Source organism: Mastigoproctus giganteus, chromosome 5 (genome assembly GCF_048544385.1).
Source record: "Mastigoproctus giganteus isolate SK-2022 chromosome 5, ASM4854438v1, whole genome shotgun sequence".
Taxonomy (NCBI): domain Eukaryota; kingdom Metazoa; phylum Arthropoda; class Arachnida; order Uropygi; family Thelyphonidae; genus Mastigoproctus; species Mastigoproctus giganteus.
Genome location: NC_143579.1, coordinates 62747065 through 62773423, shown reverse-complemented (window position 1 = coordinate 62773423; position 26359 = coordinate 62747065). Strand labels below are relative to the sequence as shown.

General features: G+C 34.5%; 1 protein-coding gene across 1 annotated transcript in view; it reads right to left on the bottom strand.

The window, feature by feature from the left end:
* Positions 1-26359, bottom strand: part of Rok (Rho associated coiled-coil containing protein kinase) — a 403168-nt gene that overhangs the window by 157508 nt on the left and 219301 nt on the right. Inside the window, exons 17-19 of the mRNA XM_090374570.1 lie at positions 24795-25034; positions 10640-10805; positions 1574-1680 (exon numbers count right to left, since the gene is read on the bottom strand). Coding sequence (XP_090230696.1) covers positions 1574-1680; positions 10640-10805; positions 24795-25034 — 513 coding nt within the window. The remainder of the gene's footprint in view (positions 1-1573; positions 1681-10639; positions 10806-24794; positions 25035-26359) is intronic.

Here is a 26359-nt window from a genome sequence, read left to right as displayed (position 1 = left end):
AACAGAAAATATATATTAAGAAATAAGGAGTGGTGGAACTGGATGAGGGTACAATTCCTGCACAGACTTGAGAGCCATAGAATAATGATTCATAGAACAATTATCATTTGAGAGAACAAAAGGTATCATTGCACAGGTGCTAGTAATATTAAAAACTGGCAATCTGTGGCTTTTCTTTTAAGTTCTAGGGTCATTATTGTCATGTTTATTCAAATTGGTTATACCTGTGATAGATTTAAATGAATACAAGTATAGATTATTTCTTCTATTAAATAGTGAATGGAAGACTATCAGCCTTCCATTCACCATTTTCCTCCACACTATTTCCTGCTAGATCATTAGTCTAGGACAGAGAAAGTTCTATTTCTTCTAGTGTTTGATCCATTTTGTTATTAATCTGCCTTCAGGCACATTACCATTCATTTTTGTTTCAAATATCCATTTAACTAATCTAACTTCTATCCTGCTTATCCATATCATATTAAATTTGCTTCCATTACTTTTGACTGGACATATTTTGCTCCCAATATTTTGAATTATTTTCTTGTTCATAATATGATCTTGCCATTGCTTCTATTTATTTTTCTTCTTCATCTTACTTCTGACTAATTCTTGATCAATTCCTTTATTTCTTATTGTAAAAACTTGCTAAAAACATAAATAAGAAAAAACAGTAATTTTTTTTTCTTTTGACATTTCCCTTTTTCTCCGAATGAATCTGTGCAAACTGGCTTCCTACATTTCCTGCTTTACTTACTCTAGTGTTTATTTCAGTTATTTACTTATTCTAGTGTTTATTTCTATCAATGAAGATCTTCTGTCTTCATTGGTGATTCTTCCTAGATATAAAAAATAATGTTTTTCCAATTTTTAGTTATTTAGTCTGCACTCTATCTTGTTTATAAGCCTTTCACTGACCACGTTTCAGCATTTTACTATACATCAACCAATAATGTAAAAATCTTCTCAACAATGCTTTTGCATCATATATCACATGAAAATATGGTTATTGACTGATCGTGGAAAACATGATCAGTCAATCACCCAAATGTAGTAATTATAATTATTAAAATTAATTGTAATCACAGTATATAAACTTTTAATGCTCTGCTAAATAAATATATAAAATAAAAAACAACAGATTTTAATTTCAATTATAGATTATTATAATGCTTAAGTCTTATAACTAATCCATTCAAAATAAAGATATAAGCCATTTAAAGAACACTGACTGGCTGGATGCAACCTATATGGTTTATATTAACAGACAAAAGTGAAACTTAAATATTTCTAGTGACTAGAACATTCATAACAAAGAATGTTAATATTAACGTGGTTCTTAATTTAATATACTACTTCCATGCTGAACAAAACTGCAAAAATGTAGTTAATCAAAATTAATTTTAAGATTTTGCAGTGCAATGTATATTACTCAGAGCAATGACAAGTTGCTAACATTATGGACTAAAGTTTTTCTGCAGCTATTATAAGACTTAACTCAAGCATTACTCTTACACTATTCAATATTTCTTAAATAGTAAATAATACATGAAATTTACTCCTGCATTCTTACTTTTTCAAGTTCAACAAGCTTGTTGCTCAGCTTCTGATTTTCTTCCATAATAGTTGATTCTCTTTCTCTCATCCTTTCCAACTCCATCTGGAGAGCATGCTTGCGATCTTAAATTAGAATAAATAAAAATAAGATGCTACACATGAAAATTATCAAAGCAGCAAACAAATAAATATCAAAAAATTAATATGGTGAACATCATTTACATAATTTAACATCCAGATACATATGCTGGCACCCAAACTTCTATGGACAAATTAAAGCCATCCAAGTTGTGCACATTATGAAATAAATGTCTACAATAATCTTACACATATTTTCTAAAATTAAAAGAACACACCACTTTAAATGCTTTCTTTTAATTTTGGTATACTTTTAAAAGAAAGGCACTTTAAATGTGCATATCTATCAATTTAAATGTAGATAGCTTGAAAAGAGGCATGAGCAGAGGTGGACTGGGTCAAAAATTCTTACCAGGGAAAACTTGTAGCAGCCTCATACTACTGTTTATGGCCAAAACCACACCAGCCTCCCAGTAAGTCTGGCCAGTCTGCCTCTGAGTATCAGCAAACATTTTACTAGTTAATATGTCAAGCTATGACAAAAATAACAAGCAAATTATAATGATGACCAAACCATGGGAGTAAGTCATTCTAGGTATCTTTTCAACCAAATCAAAAAATATATGATTCGTGTAAATGTATGTAAATTTCTTCAGTAGCATACGGTTCAAAGGATTTTTTACATTCCTCTAAGCATGAAAACTCCTTGTTCGTGCATAAGGAGATCAATATACCTAACTAAAGAAATTTCTACCCACAACAAAATTCTGAGTTCTGAAAGTGTGTATTTTATTTTTTATTTATTTTTTTTTTTGGGGATGACTCCATTTTCTTCATTTTTCTCCAGCTCAGAATATATGTGAAGTCAATAAACATTACTGGCTTCCACTTATCCTGGAGATACCTCTGTTCCAAAGAAAATATTCTCTTCTGTGCAAGGAAATTAATGGAACATAAACCATTAATTGCTACAATTCAGATATCACATAGGCTCCATTAATACCAGATAATAGCTTGAACCAGAGTTGTAGCTCTTCAATTTCCTTACCATGCATCCTCCTTTATATTTTGTTTTTCTTAATTTAAACAATGATTTCTTCCACGAGTAATAAGGTGATGTGTTATCATCTGATGATGAAATCATAGTAATAAGCCTTGTTAGTTAAATGTGATAGGTCTGATACTCTTATTTTTAAAAAAATTGTTATTGTTTAAGCAAGGAAAGCAACAAGAAAAATTGTTATTTGTGCTATGCAGTAATTGAAGGGAAAATAATCCATTATTACTGTGGTTATTGCATTGAATAATTTATTGCACACTTTTAAGCTAAAGAAAACAAGCACTCAGACTCAGAGATTGATCATTTAATTGAGTACACAGTTCAGTTAGAGAGAAACACATACTGCTGACATACCAATGCATTCATATGCAAATACAGTGAATGCTTAGAACAGAAACAAATGAAAAAAAACAAATGAAAAAAACTTTGGGGGGGTGAAGGGGAAGGAGCACAGTTTAGAAACGGCTGTTAAAGCTTACAAGTAAGCACGAAGTGAAGCTTGAAATGTGAGAGACTTGGTGAAGATAATAGTAACAAATTATATGGCTTTGCCCTTTAAATGAGTGTTAGCATAATTATTTCACTGCTGAAAAGGCCAGGCAAAATGTACTCATTTAGTTGTTGTTGTTTCTTAGGTTTTATTGGCGCATTAGCAACTAAGGCTATAATGCGCCAAAACCTGGTCATAAAAAGTAAAATTTTCAGTGGCCTAATGATTTAGGTCACTAAGTCAAGGTATGAAACAAGTATAAACTAAAAGATAAATATCAGTACTCATTTAGTTGGAAGCATTGCAGTTAGCAACGCTTTGATGTTATTGTTATATAGTACTATTTGTTCTTACATTGATAAGTGATACAGATAAAAAGGGATTAAGAAAGATTAATTGTAATAGAATAAGTATCAGCCATATAGTGCAAGAAACCCACAGGCTTTTGCTGCACTGGCCAAAAAAAAAAAAAAAAATGTAGATAAGAAAACACAAATTATGTACCTCCCTCCTCATACAGTTAACTATCCAGCTGACTTTTAATTTCTTCAAACTGTCAGCCCATCATCTGTGGAGGCTACTTGTTTTGGAAATCAACAACTTGCTGGTCAAAAGGCAACTTCCCACAATGCAGTCCAAACCTCTTCCCCTAAAATTTAAATTTACAGCTCCTAGCTTTGGAACTTTTCAGAACAAAAATCTCACCTTCATCCACCTTAGTAACCCCTCTCAGAGCCTTATAAACCTCAATCAGATGCCCTCTAAGGTGCCTGGTTACCAACCCATGTAGCCCAAATAAACAAAGACTATACTCATGTGGTCGCCATTTTTCCGATCTTACTATGCAAGTTAGCATCACCAGTACAAAATGATGCAAGAAAGCAAGCTTATGCAGCATCAGCGAGGGAAAAAAAAAAAAAAAAAAAGACACCTCCCATTTTGTCTATTCATTCCCTCCAATAGTTTGCGAAGTTCTTCCTTGAATTTATTTAAACTGCCAATCTCCTCAAAAACAAATGGAAGTTTGTTTCAGCAATCAATCACTCACTAGCTAAAGGCAAACTTCCATACCGGATATTCTGCAACCATCCTTCCTCAATTTGAACTTGTTCCCTCAAGTGTGTAATCTGAGCAAGAGGAAGAATTCTGTTAGCACTGAGCTTGCTCAATCCATTCAAAACCATAAACACCTCAATCAGATCACCTTGCAGGTGCCTAGTCCCAGACACCGCAATTTGCAGAACTGAAGCCTTTCTTGGCAAGAGAACCCCTTTGTTCCCCTCACCAACCTTTTCTGCACTCATTCAAGCAGCTCTAAACCCTTCCTAAAATGAGGCCTGCACACCTGTATGCAGTACTCAAGATGTGACTTGACCATTGCCTTATACAGTGGGATAATCTCTATCTTATCTCTTCTAGCAAAATTTCTGTATATTTTTGACAACACCCTCCCCATGAGCTATTCTGGCAGCCTGTCTACTGCTCAGAGAAATTCATATCAGAAATTCATATAAAAGGTCTTTCATCAGTAACGACCGATGCAAATTACCTATTCAATTAATCAGCAACATCCACTGAGTTGCCTAAGACTTTCCTATGGAGTACACAAAGGTCCAATCTGATTCGTTTTTTTCTTCCTTGTATTCACATACAAAGGGTACTAGGAAAGTTTTGCAATACAGCTTTGTTTATTTAATTTTTTCAAAGTAATTTCCTCTACATTCAATACACCTCTCCATCCTCTGAAACCAATCTTTAAACCAGTTCTGCCAAGTTTCACTAGGGAGTAAAGCACATTCGTTGTCCCAAGCCCGTAGAAGGTCCTCATCACTGGAAAACCGCCTCCCTTTTAGCTTCATTTTCACATGCGGGAACAGTGCAAAGTCGCAGGGAGCGAGGTCTGGACTGTAGGGAGGGTGCTCGAGAAGTTATTGTTGTTGTTGTTATTTGGTTTTTTAGGAGCATTAGCAACTAAGGCCATATTGCTCCGGTGCGGTGGTCATTCCCTGACCTTTCCGCATCTTCCGTATTTGGTGGTGACGGGCTCGAACCCCGGTCTAATCAAGAAGCGTGTGCTACGCACTGCTGCTCCTTCCCACCTGGCTACGGAGGCGCACTCTCGAGAAGTTTCAGTCCTGTCGTGGTCAAATATTCGGTGCAGGCTTTGGCGCGGTGACTGGAGCATTATCGTGATGGAGGTACCAGGTGTCCATTCTTGACTTTGGCCGCAGCTTCTTCATAGATCCAATGACTTTAGGCAGGCATTGTTCAGTATACCACTTAGCTGTGACTGTCTTCTGCGTGTCCAAAACGACACATTCCACAATTCCACTCGATTTGAAAAATACAGCTATCATTTTCTTCTTTACAGATCGGGATTTTCTGACAATTACGGGTGTGTCGTCATCATCAAAGACCCAAACTTCGTTTTGAGCCTTGGTCGGCAGATCGTAATAGTACAGCCAAGTCTCGTCACCTGTCACGATGTTGTTCACATACCGAGATTGTCCCTTATCAAACTTTTTTAACATCTCCCGGCACCAAGTCACACGTCGTGTCATCTGCTCTTCAGTCAGTTGATGCGGCACCCAGAGAGAACAAAGTTTCTTCACGTGCAAATGATCTTGCAGAATCGAACGAATTGCTGGTGCATTTAGGCCCAAAGTATCCTCTATCTGTTGGTAGGTCACTCGCCTGTTTTCGTCAAGCGTTTTCCTCACAGCAGTAACGTTTTCCTCCGTAACTGACGTTCGTGGCCTTCCCGGCCTCTCAGAATCCTCCAGAGTGAAATTTCCCCTTTGGAATTCTCTATACCACCTGAATATCGTTGTACGATGTGGACGATCATCATCTAGTGCAAGAGTCATTTCTTCTAAGCACTGGTCTATGGTTAAAACCACGCACGAAATTATACCGCAAAACTGTCCTTATCTCATTTCGTGACCACGATGCCATCGCAAGCACTTTACACTCTCACTACTAATGAATAACTGAGCCCATCGACTTGGCGCGGCGGCTACTATGCACGTATGAACATGTCTCAACATGCAGCAACAAGCAGCTTCCTGTGATTCATTGTTGCATCATATTGCAAAACTTTCCTAGTACCCTTTGTACAATACATGAAAAATTCTGTGTCCCTATTCTTTGCTCTCATAGCCGATGACTTTCATCAACCGGTAAAATACCACCACTTTGCTTATTGGAGGCCTGAAGTGGTGAAACTCATGTTTAGTCTCTACAGCAAAGTTTCTGGCATCCCCTTCCCCCCATACTTCTCCTTCAACCCATGCACAGTACTAAGTACTATAGGTTTTCATACCTTTCGTGTTTGGGGTTTTCATAAAAAAAGAAACTCATCCTTGACCTCCCTAACTTTATCTTTATCTTGACCTCCCTAACTTTATGGCACTATTACAAGTCAACTTGCAGCTGTTGTAGATTTCACTACTTTTCATCACTCTATAACTTTCCAATGCTGTCATCCATTCAACCAGTATTCACCCAGCTTCCTCCTCACACTATATTTTCTTAATGATATACAAGGGGTGATCATTTAATTCATGGATTGGTGCAAGATCTTATCTTAATGGCCATCATCTGAATCTTCTGTGGATTTCTCCTCCTGAAAATACTCTCCCTTGAACTTTACATACTTTTGCCACCATTGTACCCATGCATTAAATGCTTCTTGCAAGCCATTTTTTCAAAAGGCTGAGAAGTGCTTCCACTGTGGCTCTGTGAGCATTGTTGTCAGACACAAAACACTTGCCTTTCAGAGCTTTCTTCAGATGTGGAAACAGGAAGAAATCACACGGGGCTAAGTCCAGTGAATAAGGGGGATGTGGTAGAACCTCAATACCTATGGCTGCACAATATTAGCCACATGGGGCCTGGCATCATCTTGATAGAGAAACTGCTTAACACCTTCTTGAGAGAGAGAGAGAGAGAGAGAGAGAATGACAATTAATGTGCTTCAGAGAAATAAACTTTTGAAATAAACTATTATTCTTAAAGAAGAATTTATGAAATCTTTCCAAATTTCTTGCATTTAACAACAAAATCACAGTTTTGTTTTTAATACCACAATAGCCATGCAGCTCAATGCACAGAGTATATACTACTGTGGTTCAATGTATGAGCTGTGCATTAAAACAAGTGTTATGTCGTTTGTTATGTATAATTGCATGCACACTCTACAGAGAGTATCATATTTTGAGATATTATTTGCTGTTTAATACTAATGAATAAAGTGCAAAATGTACATTTGGTTAGCACTGTGAAATTTTATCTTGGTTGTGTGTAATTAAAGTTTTTTTTGTGTGTGTGTTTGTGTGTGCTTAAATTAAGTTATTATTTACAGAAGAAGTTAACCATGAAGCTGTTTCTCTCGTTTTCAGTACTGATTTGCTGATTCAATTTAAAAGATGAAACATAAAAATTTTACTGCATAGCTCCACATTTAAATTGAACAGTTACGACAAAAAAAATCAGGGATTTTTTTTTTAAATGTATTATTTATAGTTGTGTGTAATATTTTGCTTCTGATAGTTATCTTCCATGGTTAATCTTTTCCATAAATAGTAACTTAATTAAATGCACATTTCACAATTTTATCCTGGTTCATATTTAGTCAGCTGTACTCCGTTACTGGGTATTTTCTGTCTACCACTCTCAGCTATTCTAAAGTAATGTCAAGCTAGCCATCAGCTCATGTAGTGTAATTAGCAAGATCAGTTTGCACTTTGTTACAATATTTATTGAAAGCAATAATGCAAAATAGGGAGAAATGTCACAAGCATTAAACTGCAAATAAAATCATAAAACATGGATACACTCATTCTCTTTAGTAGGCATGTACAATTATACATAATTAGTATATAACGTTTATTTTAACATATTAATGTGCACCTTGAATACATGAAACTGTATGAATAGGAATGGTGACAAAAATGAAACTTAGCAATCTTGTTATCACGTGAGAAATTTATTGCATTTCTCCACAGCAAAATTATCTTTCATACTGACTAAATTAACACATTAACTGTTTACTCGTGAATGTCTATCATAACAAAACTAAAATATTATCAATATTTTAAATAAGAATTACAAAAAAAAATTTCATTGTTAATAAGAGTATCTGACATTAGTTAGTGTATTTTCTAGATCGTATGTATAGCTTAGCTTAATTTTCAGCACTCAACTCATTGGTGAGTGCTGAAAATTAAGCTAAGCTATACATACGATCTAGTTATTACATTACAGCACATAAGGACTCCTTAAAAATCAAGAGTTAATGCATTTTCTTCATTACTACATAGTGGAATTTTTATACAAACTGAAGTTTGTACATTAGCATCATTACTGTAACATATCATATTGTGAAATCCTTCACAATGAAATGCTTCCCCATCAGAGAAGACTACTGTTACTTATTTTCAGTTGAGCCCACCACTTAGCCAGCACTGTTTCAAAGCTATCTGGCTTCTCATCAGTGAGAAGGTTGGTACCTAGAAGTATAAGGGGTGACAACCCTGTTGTGACTTATTTACACAATATGAGAGACAGCAAAAAGTGTGGTTCTTAGACTAATAATATTTTAGGGCAGAAAGCCTCAAACTATGACATTAGTTAGTGCATTTTCATCATTACTATTAATTAACACAGACACATTCTAAACCTATATGGATACTCTGAACCTGTTTAAATTGAAATGGAGATATTCTAGTATCCTGAATTTTGAATTAACCAGGTTTTACATAACTGTTCAAAAGTCAAAGCTGTCTCACAGCAATGTGTGCACCAATTTTGGTGCATAAAATAAAGGCAGTTGATATTACAGCCGTAATAGAGGGGAGTGCTGAGTGATGAATATAACTACACAGTACAGGAATCATATGGCTGCATCTAGGTGAAGCACATGTCCAAAGAATAGCTTCACTTAGTTTGAACTGCATTATCAATGAAATTCAACAATGGTAGTGATAGTACAGGCCTGTTTTATGTGGTCTGGACTTAGTCTTCTGGTTATCATCAATAAAACCATGAATGAAGCTATTTATTATGACATTCTAAATAATTCTAACTAAACATCTATTCTTTGGAGGACAGGATAATAACACTGCATCATCACAAAGCATGATAAATACAACAATGGTTTGAGATAACATGGTGAACCTACCATTTCCAGTCTTTTGTATCAGAATGATAACACCAAGTCATCACAAAGCATGGTAAATACAACAATGGTTTTAGAGAATAATGTAGGGAACCTGTCATTTCCAGTCTAGCTCTGAATCCAAATGAACACCTCTGGAATGCACTTCTTGCTCTCAAATGTTCCAAAACAGTGAGAGGCAAAATAAGACTTCCTAGTTCAAACAGAGAACTAGTTGCAGCCTAACAGCAAAAGTAGAGAAAGATTTCAATCTCCTATATAGCTTGCAGAAAGTTTGAGGGTTACTAATATCACTACTTAAGTCCACAGGGACCATACTTGATATTAAAAAGTTATTTTTTCTAACCAGGTGTTTTTTCAGTACACAGTAGTCTATATAAAACAGTAACTCAAATGAAACAAACTTTTTGGAATAAACAGTTCAGAAATATGCCTGAATGCAAGTAAGACCCATGGAACTGAGTCACTGGTACCATTATATCTCCACGTGAGGAGATCCAATGGGACTAATATTTGCAATTGTCACAGAACTACCCTAGCTGCTGCTGATTAAACTAATATGGCACTTTTCTCTTCACGTGATCATCACCTGCTCTTAAGGAAGCTGAAGATGCAATCACGGCATAATAGGTTAGATTTTAGATTTAGTGGTGCAACACTTTTCACCTGTGCCTGGATGACAAGGACTATGTGAAGTTTTGCACTGTCAGAGAGCAACACTCCACATACTTTATGCTTTGTCTTTATAGTAAAGTGTGAACACTACTGGAAAACCATAGCATGCTTCAAACAGTCTACCCTGTTTATAGCTACCATGTAGCAATAAATGTTCACTGGCTGTTTACTCACTTCACTAAAATATCGTACCAGTGCACATGGGGTTTTTTTTTTTTTTTTTTTTAGGAGCATTAGCAACTAAGACCATATTGCTCTAGGGATATGCAGTGGTCATTTCCTGACCTTTCCGCATCCTCCATATTTGGTGGTCATGGGCTTGAACCCCAGTCTAATCAAGAAGCGTGTGCTACGCACTGTGCACATGGGGTAAATCTGTACATACTGTTGATGTTCAGAGCACACAAATTATAGCCATCATCCCCATTTCACTTTTAGTATTAACACCTATACTTACAAACTGGTAGCAGAGATATCACTATCCTTTCTGAGGGGATTGTTCCATTCCATGAACATCCTATCTCAACTTTACTCTAAAAATTTATGCTTGATTTGAATGATCTTTATGTATACTTTTATATCTATATACAGACACACATACTTTCCAATTCTTGAGATCTATCAGATGCTTGAGACCAAGAACTGCGTTCCTGTTCTAACTGTGTTTGCAAGTTGATTATGTCCCTTTCATGTGAAGAAGCAATACTCTGTAAGGAACTCAGCTTCTCATTTAAATCTTGTATTGTCTGTTCTTTTGTAGCATTTGCCTAAAAAAATTAAACAATTAATATTAACAAGATATTAATGTTTTAAGGAACAAAATTAAAAATTAAAATAAAAAAAACACATTATTTGTTGTTTTGGTTTTTAGGAGCATTAGCAGCTTAGGCCATATTGCTTCGGGATATGCGGTGGCCATTTCCTGGCCTTTCCGCATCATCCGTATTTGGTGGTGACGGGCTCGAACCCCAGTCTAATCAAGAAGCGTGTGCTACGCACTGCTGCTCCTTCCCACCTGGCTACGGAGGCGCCACACACACACACACACACACACATTATTTAAAGTTTACTCTGATTCAGCATGCTATATTATTACATTTTAATGAGAATATTTCTTACAGTCATATGTTGCAACACAGCAGTTTTCTTCACTACTTTATATTTCATTTTTTCACATCTGAATACTGTAAAAAAAAAAAAAAATAAAAAAAAAAAAAAAATAAATCGTGTATAAATTCTTTCCCCGAAAATCCAACTGCCAGATCACTATGTTAACATCTTTTGTCATTATTTTCTGTTTTTCAGTCAATTTCCAATACAGTTGACTCTGCTACAGTGCAATTCAATCAGCACTACTATGATATAGCCCTCTGTACCTTTTCATATAATCCCAGAAATTTACTTTGTTCACTCATAATGCTATAACAGTCAACTCATAGGTGGGTGCTTGGGAGTCTGAGAGGCTCTGTAAAAAACAGCTATTTCCACTTGTCACTCAGATCATCAATTCAGATGTAATTCAAGCAAACTCAAGCAGTTGTTCTAAACATTTCTAAGGCTTTCAATCATGTTTAGCACAGTTTTCAAAGTAAGTTTCCACCTTACCTATCCATTAGCAACAATTTTTCCAATTTTTAAAAAAAATTGGAAAATTGGAAACGGTTTTCCTCATTGACACTGCTTTCCGAGTGTGATGGCAGATAATTCTTTGTCTTATAACTTCTCAAAACTGGAGTTCCCCAAGATTGCTTTTTTATACCCATCTTTTTCCTATTGTATGTTAATGATCTACTCCTATTAATTGGGAATTCCATCCATACTTTTGCTAATCATTAGCATTAGTTCAGGCATATGATGCAAGAAAGCAAGTTTATACAGCATCAGCCAAAAAAAAAAAAAAAAAAAAAGCCCTTCCCATTTCACCCATCCGGTCAGTCTAGTTCAGCCTTAAATTTATTTAAGCAATCAACTTCCACAACAACAGATGGAAGTCTGTTCCAGCAATCAACCACCCACTGGCTAAAGGCAAACTTCAGCACATCTATTCTACAACTGTCTTTCCTCAATTTGAATCTATGCCTCCTCAGGTATCTTAATCTGAGCAAGCAGAAGAATCATAGTACATTCACTCCATACATTGAAGTTTGACATATCCTGCTCAGCAACAAACAGCTGCAACCTTTTGAATAACTGCTTACAGTTCCTTAAATGCTGATTTCAAAGTGGGAAGAAGAAAATGCAGTTAAATTCAATCCTAAAACCCATCCTTACCTTATTTCTCATGGTCTACTGTTTGCTATCAATGAAACCATGAATTAAAAAAATAAAAAAAAAAGCCTGCTTCAACAACACACATTTCTAGACAGGATCGCAAATCTCTATTGGACCCTGACTTCTAAATTTTCTTGGCATGAGCATAACACAAATGACAAACTATTAGAGAGGATGAACAGGTGATGTGGGAAGAGGTTTTTCTTTTTTTTTTTTTTTTGGCTAATGCTGCATACGCTTCAGCCAAAATAATTTGCCACTACTATTACTATGCTTTCGCTTTTGCCCTCAGCATTACTTTTCTTCTGAACAAATGCTAAGTCTGTACAAATTACAAATCTATCCTATCACATAATAATGTATGTCAAAAATCTATAAAAAATTTACATTCATCTTTGTTCACTTCCAGATATCTTTCTAACAACATTCTCATCTTACCTATTATATCCCTTGTTCCCTTTCCTGAAACCAAACTATCCTTCTCCCCATGGACTCCTCCATCCTTTATCATCTTTCAATTCAATTAAAGATTCCTTAGTTATCCACCAATGAAGGGATAATTTCTAAACAATCTAATCTAAACAAATAAATATAGTGATACTCACTGCAAATAGAGAGCAGTATCCACCATGAAGAAACAATTTCTGAATAGTCAGTCTATATAGTGGTACTCACTGAACAGTCAAGCTGAATGGTGGTATCTGCTCACTATAAATAAACAGTAGTATATTTCTTTTATGGAGAAGTGCTACTTATTTGAACTTAGTTTCAAGAAATAGCACAAGATGAGGCATGTCACTATGATCTTTTTCCTAACATGAGACAGATTATGCATTTTTTGTGGCAAAATTAGTTTTCCATTATAGCTGTGTAAACAAATAATGCATGATTTTGCATTGTTCATACTTTGGAGAATCTTAAAATAATATCTGAGGAGTGATGTCGTAAAACTTTAAAAATTACGGTCATCCTTAATGTATTGTGTAAGTAAGCCACTGCACATATTACAATGAATCAGTGCATTCTATTTTAAAATACACAATTCCAAAATAATATTGTGTAGCCTTAATCCTTTCAACAATGAGTCTGTCACATGTGCGTGTGTTCCTTGCAAAGAATTTTCATAACAGTGGGATTTGTGCAATGTTTTTTTTTTATTTGGAATTTTTAAATTTTGTACATAAATACTTTAAAATATTAATATTTTCTTATAAAGAATAAAATTATTGTAAAAAATCAATCAAAGTTTGAATTCTCTGAAATTCAGATACAGGATTCCACAGAAATACTTCATTTTTGTTTTTTTTGTGAGCCAAATTTAGACAACTGTGATCAACAAGTATAATCAGATGTGACCTCGCCATCCAATTTTCAAAACTATTTTCATGCTACCATCTATTATAAACTGTGTACACACAATTAGTTGGGATCACTGATAAGAGATGTTGGAATATACCAGAAAAATTTCAAGGCAGCTCACACATTTAAAATTTAAATACCTCTGAGAACTCCCAGAGCCCACAATGAAAAAATGTAGTCATGCATGTGCTACTCACAAAAAGGTTAAGTAGAATAATTTTTCATTAAAAAATTAAATGTTTATTAAGATTATTACTATATTTAATACATACCACTCTTATACCACATAAATTAATAATATAGTTTATTAAGCTATTTGCCTAAACTACTATACATTAAGGTAACATTTCAGGTATCTTACCAATATCCATCATCAGACCATACTGTTGGGGGAACAAAAATAGAAAAGGGTCACAAATTTGAATACAAGTACCAATATTACAATTATCAATATTATGATTACAATTACAATTGCCATTATTACCATTACAATTACCAATATTCTGATTTTACAATTACGATTTTCAAATAAACAATTAAGTTTGGATTATTGTTACAATAGAACCAGAAATTAAATTAGGTAAATACAAAGAGATTAAATTCTTACCTGCTGACAGACTCCTTTTCCCGATGCTTCCAGAAACCTGATGTGCATACAGGCAAGAGGCAGTGCCAAGCAGTTAATTTATAGGTAAGGGATTAATTCCAATAGCCAATAGAATTGTACCAGGTTTTTTCTATCGTAGACCCAGGTTCTTGTGTAGTGGAATCCTCAGGTGACCTTTGCTCTCCTACACTGCACATCAGGGTTGGTGCGCAGACTGGTTCTGGTGGTCTGGAAGGGGTTGTATATAGGCCACTTCTCCGGACAACTGGCCTATTTTCTTTTCCTGGATTCTCATTTCTTCTTCTATTTTCTTATTAAAAAGATGAAATATTGTGGAGTTGAACTCGACTCCCTGTTTTCTATGATAGCTACGAACATTTTTATGAGAAAGGCTTCTTTGAATTTCCTTCTGTTGTATTGCCTATCTGTAGAGAGGATTTTCATGTTCTTGAAATCCCAAGTGTCACCACATTGTAAAGAATGGAGGGCTGTGTCATACTTTAGAACTCTTTCATATTGTACATCTTTTTTGTGCTCTTTGATCCTACATTGTAGATATCTGTATGACTCTCCTATATACATACCCCCACACCTACAGTCTATTTTATAGACAGGACCTTTCGGATTGTCGGGGTTTTTGGACTGTTGTTTTACGGTCTGCTTGATGGAAGCTCAATCCGATGCTCCCAGAAACCTGATGTGCATACAGGCAAGAGGCACTGCAAGCAGTTAACTTATAAGTGAAGGATTAATTCCAATAGCCAACAGAATTGTGCCAGGTTTTCTTTCCTGGATCCGGGATTCTTGTTTAGTGGACTCCTGAGGTGACCTTTTGCTCTCCTGCTATGGTTATTGGGGCCTCCGTAGCCAGGTGGGCAGGAGCAGCAGTGCATAGCACACGCTTCTTGATTAGACTGGGGTTCGAGCCCACGATACCACCAAATACGGAGGATGCAGAAAGGTCAGGGAATGATCACCACATATCCTGGAGCAATATGGCCTTAGTTGCTAATGCTCCTAAAAACCAAATAACAAACTATGGTTATCTATCCTAGATCCAGGGCTCTTGTGTGGTGTGATGATGGGTATCGGTAAGATACCTGAAATGTTATCTTAAATGTATAGTAGTTTAGGCGAATAGCTTAATAAACTATATTATTAATTTCACGTGGTATAAGAGTGGTATTATTAATAATCTTAAAGGAAAACAAACATTTAACATACTTCCCTAAGTATATTAAATGTTTAGTTAAATTTATTAAAAGATTTAAAATTATTTAATATTAAAATTTATTAAATTTTTTTTTTATAGCCAAGGAATAATTATATATTATTCCTTGGCTATAAATATTTTAAGGAACAGAAATAAATTGTTTGCTTCATTCTCAATACCCAATATATTTTCTAATATTCTAGAAATTAATGTGTAGAAATTACTGGGAAAGAAAGAATAATCTTGAAATGTAGCAACATTTTTTTATCAAATTTATTTACATAATGTCATTTCTAATATATGCACTGAAGGGCATAATGAAATACAGGAGAAGTAACATAAAATGTGTCTGAAACCTACATTCAATTTACTTTTACAATTCATGCAATATGGCAGAAAAAAAGGAGATGTTTCGCTACTTCTTCATTGATATTATTGCTGCCTTCAATTCAGTTGCTGTTGGTCCTCTAACATCTCTATGCTCAAAAATTAATACTACATATCAGGACTCAAGTTAAAAGTGGTTGAATAGTTACTTTATGATCATACTTTTATCTGCTCTAACAAATCCACAATCTGTATTCGGAATATTAGCTTAGGCCTGACTCAAGAATGAGCCCTCTTGGCCTTGTCATTCTCTGCCATACTTTCCTTTTTGTTTCAAGTCACCCCAACTTCAGCTCTTATGCTAATGAGATTTCCCTGGCTGGCTATACCAGCCCCTTCCAATAATGTCAGCCTTCTCAATTCATCACATATGACTTAAACTTACACACAAGTTCCTGAATGGTATTCAACATCTGGTTTGCATCAACCCTTCAAAGACAAAGTATTTACTATTTGCTCCTTCTACAATTTCCTCTTTTCTACAAGTTAGAATCCAATTTAAATAATTATCCCAGTAAGCCAAATAAAATTTATTAGGGGTACATCTGGATTCTAAACTCTTTTTCTCTTTTTTTTTTTTCTCAGTCCAGTACACAAAGCTCTGCTCATAGAGAAGAGCTTGGTGCACTGGACTACTCAGCTCTAGTTTCAACTAACAGCTTTTTGGTTTATAAAGTGCAAACTTTCTCTCATTCATAATTGGAACATATGGAAACACTTTGCCATCTATATTCTCCCTCAATTCCTCAATGAATCATTAATCTGATCTTTCAACTCAAAATTCACCCTTCAGCCTATCAGTCATAGTTTCTCATCAGGTGGTTGGCCAAGTTTAGAATTCCTATTGTGTCATCTTGAAATTAACTGTAATAACAAATTTAAATAATGCCTGTTACTTTTTCTAGAAATAATTCTGTGTTTTATGCCTCTGATCACTAGCTAAAATGAATTCCTCAATACCGGTGACCCCCCTCCAGTGGTGAAATCCATGCAAGACTATCAGAGCCACTCCATCAAATTCAGCTTAAAATTTCCAGAATAGACAGATCTGATTCTTCATTGATCAACATTTCCATCATGTTAGCCTTCTGTTTTGTTCTTGACCCTGACATCAGGCTTCATGGCAAAATGTAGAGAAAAACTACTTTTGAATCACTGATATCAAACCCCTAACTTTAATAGACCTGTTATCTTAGTTAGGAGTGTAAATTTGAAATACAGGAACAAATATTTTAAAATGTAAGAAATGTATTCATTGGGGTTTAAGGCTATGCGAATCAGCATGAAAATATGTTTATGGCAAGGAAACGTTGCATACTTTATGGTTTGGGAGAAAATTATCTTAAAATATAGTCGACATAATTAACTGGAAATATTGGACTTTAATAAGACATTAAAGAAGGAAGAAGAGAGATAATAGCATCACCTTATGAATAATTCATTGACTGAAGATACTGTATAATAATTACTTGTGTGAATCTAATGAATAATATATGTCCATTTATATACATAGATGACCTCTGGAAACCAAGCATAAACCAGCTGTAATCAGCCTTCTGCGCTAAGTGGGGCTCTGCTGTAGTCACCTTTCCCCTTCAAGAGCATCTTGTGGAATGCATGATGACTCTTCCTATGATTAAAACTGGTCCCTTTTAAAATTGGCCATGTGGTAGACAATGGCATACCACCACATTATCTGATGCCATAGTAGTAGTAGTAGTGGCATGTGATGCAAGAAAGCAAATGTATGAGCTTATGCAGCATCAGCCAAAAAAAAAATCACACCATTCCCTCCAAATGCCTGTCCAGTTCCTCCTTAAATTTATTCAACCTATCAACTTCCACAACGACAGATGGAAGTTTGTTCCAGCAATTAACCACCCGCTGGCTAAAGGCAAATTTCCGCACATCTATTCTACATCTGTCCTTTCTTAATTTGAATTTATGCCCCCTTAGGTTCTGAATCTGAACAAGTGGAAGGATCCCATCAGAATTCAGCATGCTGAACCCATTCAAGGCCTTATATACCTCAATCAGATCACCACGCAGGTGCCTAGTCTCCGGCCACTGCAAAACTTAAGCCTCTCTTGATAAGAGGATCCCTTCATTCCCCTCACCAATCTTGTTGCCCTTCTCTGTACACAAGTAAATCTACATCCTTCCTAAAATGAGGCCTTCAGACCTGTATGCAGTAGTCAAGGCGTGGCCTGACCATTGCCTTATACAGAGGGATAATCACCTCCTTTTCCCTGCTAGCAAAATTCCTATATATCATTGACAAAACCCCATGACCTGCCCTGGCAGCCTGTCTGCATTGCTCAGAAAACTTCATATCTGCCTGCACAATTACTCCCAGGTCTTTTTCATTTTCTACCACCTTAAGTGTAGTACCACACAGTTAGTACGTTTCTCTGGGGTTACTTCTACCCATATGCAGTACTTTGCATTTGTCAAGGTTAAACTTCAGTTGCCACTTCTTAGCCCATCTGCCCAAATTATCTAGATCCTGTTGCAGTAGCACACTGCCATTACTGTCATTAACAACCCTGCCAACCTTTGTATCATCTGCAAACTTCGACACTAAGCCTGATATACCTTCATCAACATCATTGATAAATATACAAAACAACAGTGGACCCAACACCGAACCCTGTGGGACTCCACTAATAACATTAGTCCAAGAAGAGCAGCACCCATTGATTACCACCCTCTGTCTTCTTGCACTTAACCATCCTTTTATCCATTGTAGCAACTTACCCTTAATACCATTCTGCTCCAATTTGTACGATAGTCTTCCATGCGCAACAGTGTCAAAAGCTTTCCTGAAATCCAAATATATGATATCAAAATTATTTTTTGCATCCAGTTCCTTTGTAACCACATCATAATATCCTATCAAATTTGTCAGACAAGACTTTCCCTTAACAAACCCATGCTGTGTCTGAATTATTGCTGCAGTCTTGTCTAGATGATCCTGTCTAGACTTCCCCATCTAGAGACCATAACAAAACCAACTCCAAAAATTGCTGTTAAAGGAAGACCTGCAACTAGGTGGAAGGATGGGATCAGTAAACTTCTGGTCATAACATTTGGTGATGCTGCTCATACAGCACATAATGGATGCAGTTGGAGGAATTTGTTAGTGGTTACAACAGATCCTCAGGGAACTATGTGACTGGAAGAAGGAAGGATCTTAGTTACAACAAGCTTTTTTTCATTTTAATTTTATTTTATTCCTTTTTTAAAGCCTCACTGCCTATCTTTTTATTCAATGTAAATCCCTATACCTTGTCTGTACTTCCCCAGTATTTTTTTGGATGGCAATAAATTTTATATGCAGAATATATATGAACAATATACTATATAAAAGGAAAAATAAGAAAGTGAAAATGAAAAAAGAAGGTAGATTTATGGGCAAGGCCCGCTGAGAGACAGAAAGTACCCGACAATCATAATGGATATAAGTGAAATAGGTAATAATAATAATAATAATAATAATAATAATAATAAGAAGAAGAAGAAGAAGAAGAAGAAGAAGAAGAAGAAGAAGAAGAAGAAGAAAAGGGGATAAAAACATAATTTAGAGTGAAAAAGAGAAGAGTTCAGAAAAGAGTAACAAAATTATGGTAAAAAGATAATATGAACATTAATTGCAAAAAATGAATGATAAACGTTCATAAATATCGCATTTCAAACCACATGTGTAGCTATATAATACAGTGTACCCTGCGCTTTACGATATTAATCTGTTACAATCGTATCGCAAAAATATCGTAATGCGAACCCAATAACACATTGTTTTTTGGTAATTCATTCCTGACCTTGGAAGTTCAAATTTTTGCTATATAACTCCCTAAAATGTCATTTTTAAAGTGTAAATTGTATTAGTTACCAATTCAAATCATTAAACACACTACACTTTCATCGTTATCATATGTTATAAGAACCAATTTTAAATGGCTTTGTGATATTTTTCTAAAGCACATTTCTGGAAGTCATGACCATAAAAAAAAAAAAAAAAAAAAATTTGCACTTTCCGGTTTATTGGGCTTTTCTGTTTCTGCAAGAAATTATAATCGGGTAGTAAAGTCGATGTTATTGCATTTGTGAAAATACCAATAGCTGGAATTGTGTGGGTTTTATGTTACTATGGTGAAATGTGTTTGCCCTTTACTGAAATCTTCAATTGTATAAAAAACATAATTAAATTTTCAGAATCTTCTCTTCATTCTTTTTTTTTTTTAAGCTTCATAAACTTGTTACTCCGCACAAATCGTGTTAGTTGCAATTTGTGCATTCCGTTAAAAAATGCTTGTGCATGCTACTGAAATTTATAAAGAAAAGATTATCTTGGAAATAAATGCCTCTTGAAGCATTTCTGAAGAAAACTCCTTGTGCAACAAACCAACAAGTGCCGAGCCAATAATGAGTGATCAACGAGTGTGCATTTAGTTGATGATGAAGAAGAATAAACATTCTTTAACATTTGTAAGTCATAAATAATTTCTCTATTATTATAATTTGCTTGATTTTACAGGCCACATTTTCATTTCTTTGGATAAATCAATCATTGTTTAAACAAACTAATTAGCTAACTAATTTCATTGTTGATAACGTAACCCCTATTTTTAACATTAGGTCTATGGGAAATAAATTCCTGCTTTACGAACAGGCACTAAAAACAAATTAACTCGTAAAGTTGAGAACTACCTGTACACAAATAAATAAATAAGTATACAGGAACTCGCCGACTTACGTAAGGGTTGCATTCTGCGGAATGCAATGTAAGTTGGAATTTCCCCCATGCTTGTGTAACACTGGCAACTGTGCTCGCTGAATTGATTGAATCAAAAAAGAAATGTTCGACAAACATGTAAATAGAATTATTTATTGTATTTATTCAATTTTTTATTTCATGCACATAGAACCAGAAATTAAATTAGGTAAATACAAAGAGATTAAATTCTTACCTGCTGACAGACTCCTTTTTACAAACATGTAAATAGAATTATTTATTGTATTTATTCAATTTTTTATTTCATGGGCAGGAAAAATTACAAAAGCGTGCAATTTAAAAAAAATTTTCAAAATTATAAAATTACAATAAAAGAGAGGGGACAGGCATAACGTCAGTAAGTTTTACCTCTTGAGCATTGTTGGCAGAATCAACGTCTTCAGCTGATAAGTACGCTGCTGCGGAGGTTCTCATCATCTACTGCAGACAATGCCTGAGCAGATGTTGTTCGTAAATACTATGCTTTTAAATTCGAAATAACACCCTGATCCATAGGTTGGATGAGTGAAGTCGTGTTTGGGGGTAGAAATATGACTCTCACGTTCGAAATGAAATCATCTAGATGCATAGGATATCCAGGAGCATTATCTAATAGAAGCAAAATCTTGAAAGAACGTCGTTATCTTTACAATATTTTTCAACTTTGGGAATGAAGTAGCGTTTAAACCAATTCTCAAAGAGAGATATTGTTATCCATGCTCTCTGGTTCAATTGGAAATGCATGGGTAGGGTGGCTTTATTGATGCCCTTAAATACACAAGGATTTCCAGAATGGTACATAAGCAGTGGTTTTAATCTGTAATCTCCCGCTGCATTAGACCCAAGCAAGAGCATGGCCCTGTATTTTGAAGCCTTGAAACCTGGTATTGTATTTTCTGCTTTGGCAATGTATGTTCGATCCGGCATTTTTTTACAATACAGAGCAATCTCATCAATGTTTAAAAATTTGCTGCGTTGAATAGCCGCCTTCATCAATAATTTTTTCCAACCATCACAAAATTTCTCTGCAGCCACAGAATCGGCACTGGCGACTTCACCGAATACTTTAATGTTGTGGAAACCAGCACGATGATTGAACCTATTAAACCACCCATTGCTTGCCACGAACTTGGGTTGGGGTACGCCGTACTTATCCTTAATATCTTTATAAATACTTATTGCTTTTGCTTGAATGGTCATTTAGACTCAGGCGCACTCGCTTCTGAATCTGATTTTCCATCCATATTATTAACAGCTGTAACATCCATATACAACGACATAGTACCTGAATGCTGTTTTGTGATCACTGTTGATCTTAAGTGCATTGATCCTTCGATATATTCTTTTATACGGGGATTGTCCTTTAAAATGGTATTCATTGTTGAAGTAGCAAGGCCTAATTCTCTGCAATATTTGACAAACTTTGTCCTGCCTCGTACTTCTTAATCATTTTCATCTTCATTTCTAAATCAATTTTGTTTTGTTTCTTGGAACTACCACTATTTTCACTTTTCATTGGTCGCTTTCTCTTCATCATTGTAATAAGTAAATAGGAATGAAGAGAACTTTCTGAAAATTTGTTTTTTATACGATTAAAAATTTCAGTGAAGGGGAACACATTTCACCATACCCACACAACTGCAGTTATCGGTATTATCACAAATGCAATAAGATTCAGTTTACTAGGGCTTTCCTATTTTGTTTTATAGGTAGTGACCTCCAGACATGTGTTTTAGAAAAATATCGCAAAAGTGTTCAAAATTGATTCTTATAATGGGAACATTGACCCCGGGAGCTCACACTTGGTGAGTACGGGCTTGGCACATCCAGGGTCCTGAGCTGGATATCATCATTCTTCTCTTTCTTGATGAGTCCCTTTTGACACTCTCTCTCTCTCTCTCTCTCTCTCTCTCTCTCAGGGTAACTCGGGAATTTTTTTATTTTGGCTGGTGCAGCATAAGCCTCAGGCTTCCTTGCATTACCGGTACATTAGAGTAAAATATAAATAATTAAAAAATTAAAAAACAATTTAACACAATTCAAACCAATTTAAAACAATTAAACATCATTGCATTTAAATTGTTTTAAATTGATTTGAATTGTGTTAAATTGGTTTTTAATTATTTATATTTTACTCTAATGTACCGGTAAGTTGTCGATTTTTTCATTTTTTCAGTTTTAATTTCTGGAGAGTATCATACGGAAGTGTTCTACGTACTATATTGAGGTAAACTCCTCTTATTATTTTACAAATATTACTACAGGATGTAAAATACGTTTCCACGATTTTTTTAAGTTTGCACTGGCCAGCAAAAACTTACGTAGAGTCGAATTTCCGTAAGTCGGGGAATTCCTGTACAAATAAAAATAAATAAGTGCATTGTTGCATATCGTGCAATCCTGGTGTCATTATCTAGAGTCAACTACAAGAACTGCAAAAAAAGATGACAATATAGAGCCTCTGTTTCTAATGTAAAGCACATTCCAAAGAAAGGGCAATTAAAAAATGGTGAACAAAGAATTTAATAAAATTAATGAATTTGAAATATAAGAGGTAAAGGCCAAATAGTGAAGGACACAATGTAGGCAATGTAGTTCACAGTTGACCGAACAGAAGAACAAAAGAAAATTGCACAAACACAATAGCAAAAGAACTTACCTAACCGACAGAGTGAGCAGGTCAACGTAAAACCCAAAAGCAAGAAGTACATGTAATGAAAATAACTAGAACTAAAAGACTAAGACAAAAAAAGGCCTCAAGTGTGGGGTGGGGGGGGGATTAAAGCAAGAAGTTAAATTCATGATAAATACAACTCAGAGGAGAAAAAGAATAACACACAAAGTAGCAAGAAAAGGGCTATAACTTTGTAAAGGGAAAAAAAAAAAAAGAGGCAGTACTGGAAGAATATAGTTTCTTGCTATGCATTCATAAATCTAATGGTTCACAAGAAATAAAAAGAATACAGGAAAGTAAAAATTAAAGGAAATACGGAAAAAATGGAATGGCTCGGACAGTTCGGGATTAAAATCCAGTTCTATAGAAAGGACCTTGAATAGGGTTCTGAGAATATGAATCGTGAATTTAAAGACAGTTATTAGATAATATTTTTAAAAAAAACATACACATACACACATAACAAAGTAGTCAAGGGTACAGCAATCTGTATTCATGAACAAGCATTCAACATTCACAGGCACTGCATTGCCGTGGTGTATAATATACACAGAATGTACAAGTCAAGAAAAGGAGATGGGGGAAAGGATTAACTGAGCAATCTGCCAAGATAGAAATATAACAGTCATTGCCCAAAAGGATAAAAGCATATATAACTGGACAAAAATCAAAATGTAATCTAGTTAAGAATTTCATTAATACAAATAATCAGGTAATAAGTTTCTAAAATTTATAATATTAAGATTCTATGATTCCATAAGTCCAGATTCCATGCAGTGCAATGGTTTCAATCAATATAACTGTCATGCCTCTTACAGTTATAAACTTCATACATAGTTAAAATTATGCTGCTTAAAGCAGATTTATATTGTGAATAATTTTTCTTATGTTTAAAAAAATAAAGTTCATTACAATATGATGTCCTTTTGAAGTATATCTGAATACAACAGAATCTATTGTATAAAGTAAAGACTGGACAGCGGTTGGCTGCAGGGAACACAGTTAATTGCAGTTCATAGAAATAAAAACAGAATTATATATAAAAACAACCCACACACTACAAAAAATTAATGGTAAAGTATTTTTTAGGTATTACAAAATGAGTTTGTATATTAACATTAAATTAATGTACTTTGTACTATATTTTTTATTCATATAAAGTAGAGAGTGATGCACTTGTAAACAATTGACAAAAAGTCAACCTCAAGACTTTTATTTATTTTATTTTTAAAGCACCTCATTATTATGGAAAAGGCTACTGCCCCCTGGCATACATATATTAATCAGCTAATGATCTGAGTTTCATCTTCACTGATGTTCTTTTTTCGTTCATGTTCATAAATAACAGTATAGCACAGTTAAAAAAATCCAATAGTCATAAAAACTTTAAATAGGATTTAAGAAAATAATGCATTTAAAAGTAAAAAAATTTTAAAAAAGTAAAAAGTTGATCACTTCTTATACAACTTACCAAAGTAAGTTCTGTGTTGAGTTTTTTAAATTTCACTGTATTTTCTGTTTCAGATTTCAGCCTATCATTAAGTTCTCGTAGTTGCTTTTCTTGATTTGATACTTTCTCTCCAATCTGCTGTGAAGATGTTGACATCTGTGCTCGTAAATTTTGCTCATGTTCAATTCTTGACCATAACTCTTGCACTTTTGCTTCTGCTTTTCGCCTGTTATCACTTTCATTTTCATGTTTTCTTTGACTCTTTAAATTAAAAATAGATGCATTTAAATATTCAGATAAAAGTGAAATTTACTATGTATTTACAAAATACTATTATGTTAAATTTATCTATACCCTAAATGATACTGTTCTGAAGGAATTTTATCAATTCTGACACATTTTAAGACTGAATGCTAGTTCTGTCCTATGTAAAATAGAGGACCACCCCTTAATAAATAAATAAAAAAAAAAAAAAAAAAAAAAACCTATCATTTAAAATAAATTACTTAAGAAAAATACCTGCTTCTTGGTACTATCAATTTTAATTTTCTCACTTTTAGTGTCGAATTTTCAAGACGGTTCAAGAAAAATTAGTTAGCAAAGAACTTTTGGGAAAGTAGAATGATTTTAATGAATGTCGTGTGAAAGGACAAATAATAAACTCAGAGCTAGCCAATATCACAATCTTAAATAAAGTGAAGATGCATTTATTTAAATGCATCTTCCCTTTATTTAATTGAAAATAATTTAAAATTCTACTACAAATAGGAGAGATTCTGCTTCAACATAATGCATTTCCATACAGAAGTTTAAAGACCAGAAAAACAGTCATAAAACTGCACTAGAATGTGCTTACCCATCAGCCATGCAATTCTAACCCTGTTCCTTCTAGCTGCTCCTATCAGGAGTCCTGAAAGGTGCTATTTGTAGTTGAATTAGAGATGGCAATAAAGTTATTGCTGAGGTGGATTGGAGATACAGAACAGGATTTTTTACATGCCTTTACACAGAGTTTGCTCTTTCTTGCCGAAGCATAGCTTCATTGAGATGGACAGAGATTATACATGACTATAATCTTGACTGAGTGTGTAACCAATACATTGCTATTTCTAAAAGAAAATGTGACTCTTTTTTACCAACAAATCATGACCAAGAAAAAATGTGTAGCGCTACTCTTAAGATAACATCTTAAACATAACTTTAAAAAAAATTCTCTCTCTCTCTCAAACTACACTTCACAATCAGTGTTCAACATTTCTTAAGGAAATATGGCTATGAACATGCTGTTCCTGCTTACAGCTATAGTATTTTTAATGCTAAGTCTATAACATGAAAACATGCTAAAGTCCATACATGAACAGATGTCAAAGTCCATAACATAGAAAGATCCTTAAGTGCATATAATCTTGACTGCATAATCTAAAAGAATAGAAAAAAATGTGTCAAAGCTCTCTCATAATATATATGAGAGAGCATAATCAATGTTAACTTATTTAACAATTGCTTCTCAAAATTGCAAAAATTTTGGCATTTTGATAAGCAATTGTTAAATAAGTAAAAATTCAGAATTCATAGATAAAAGCAAA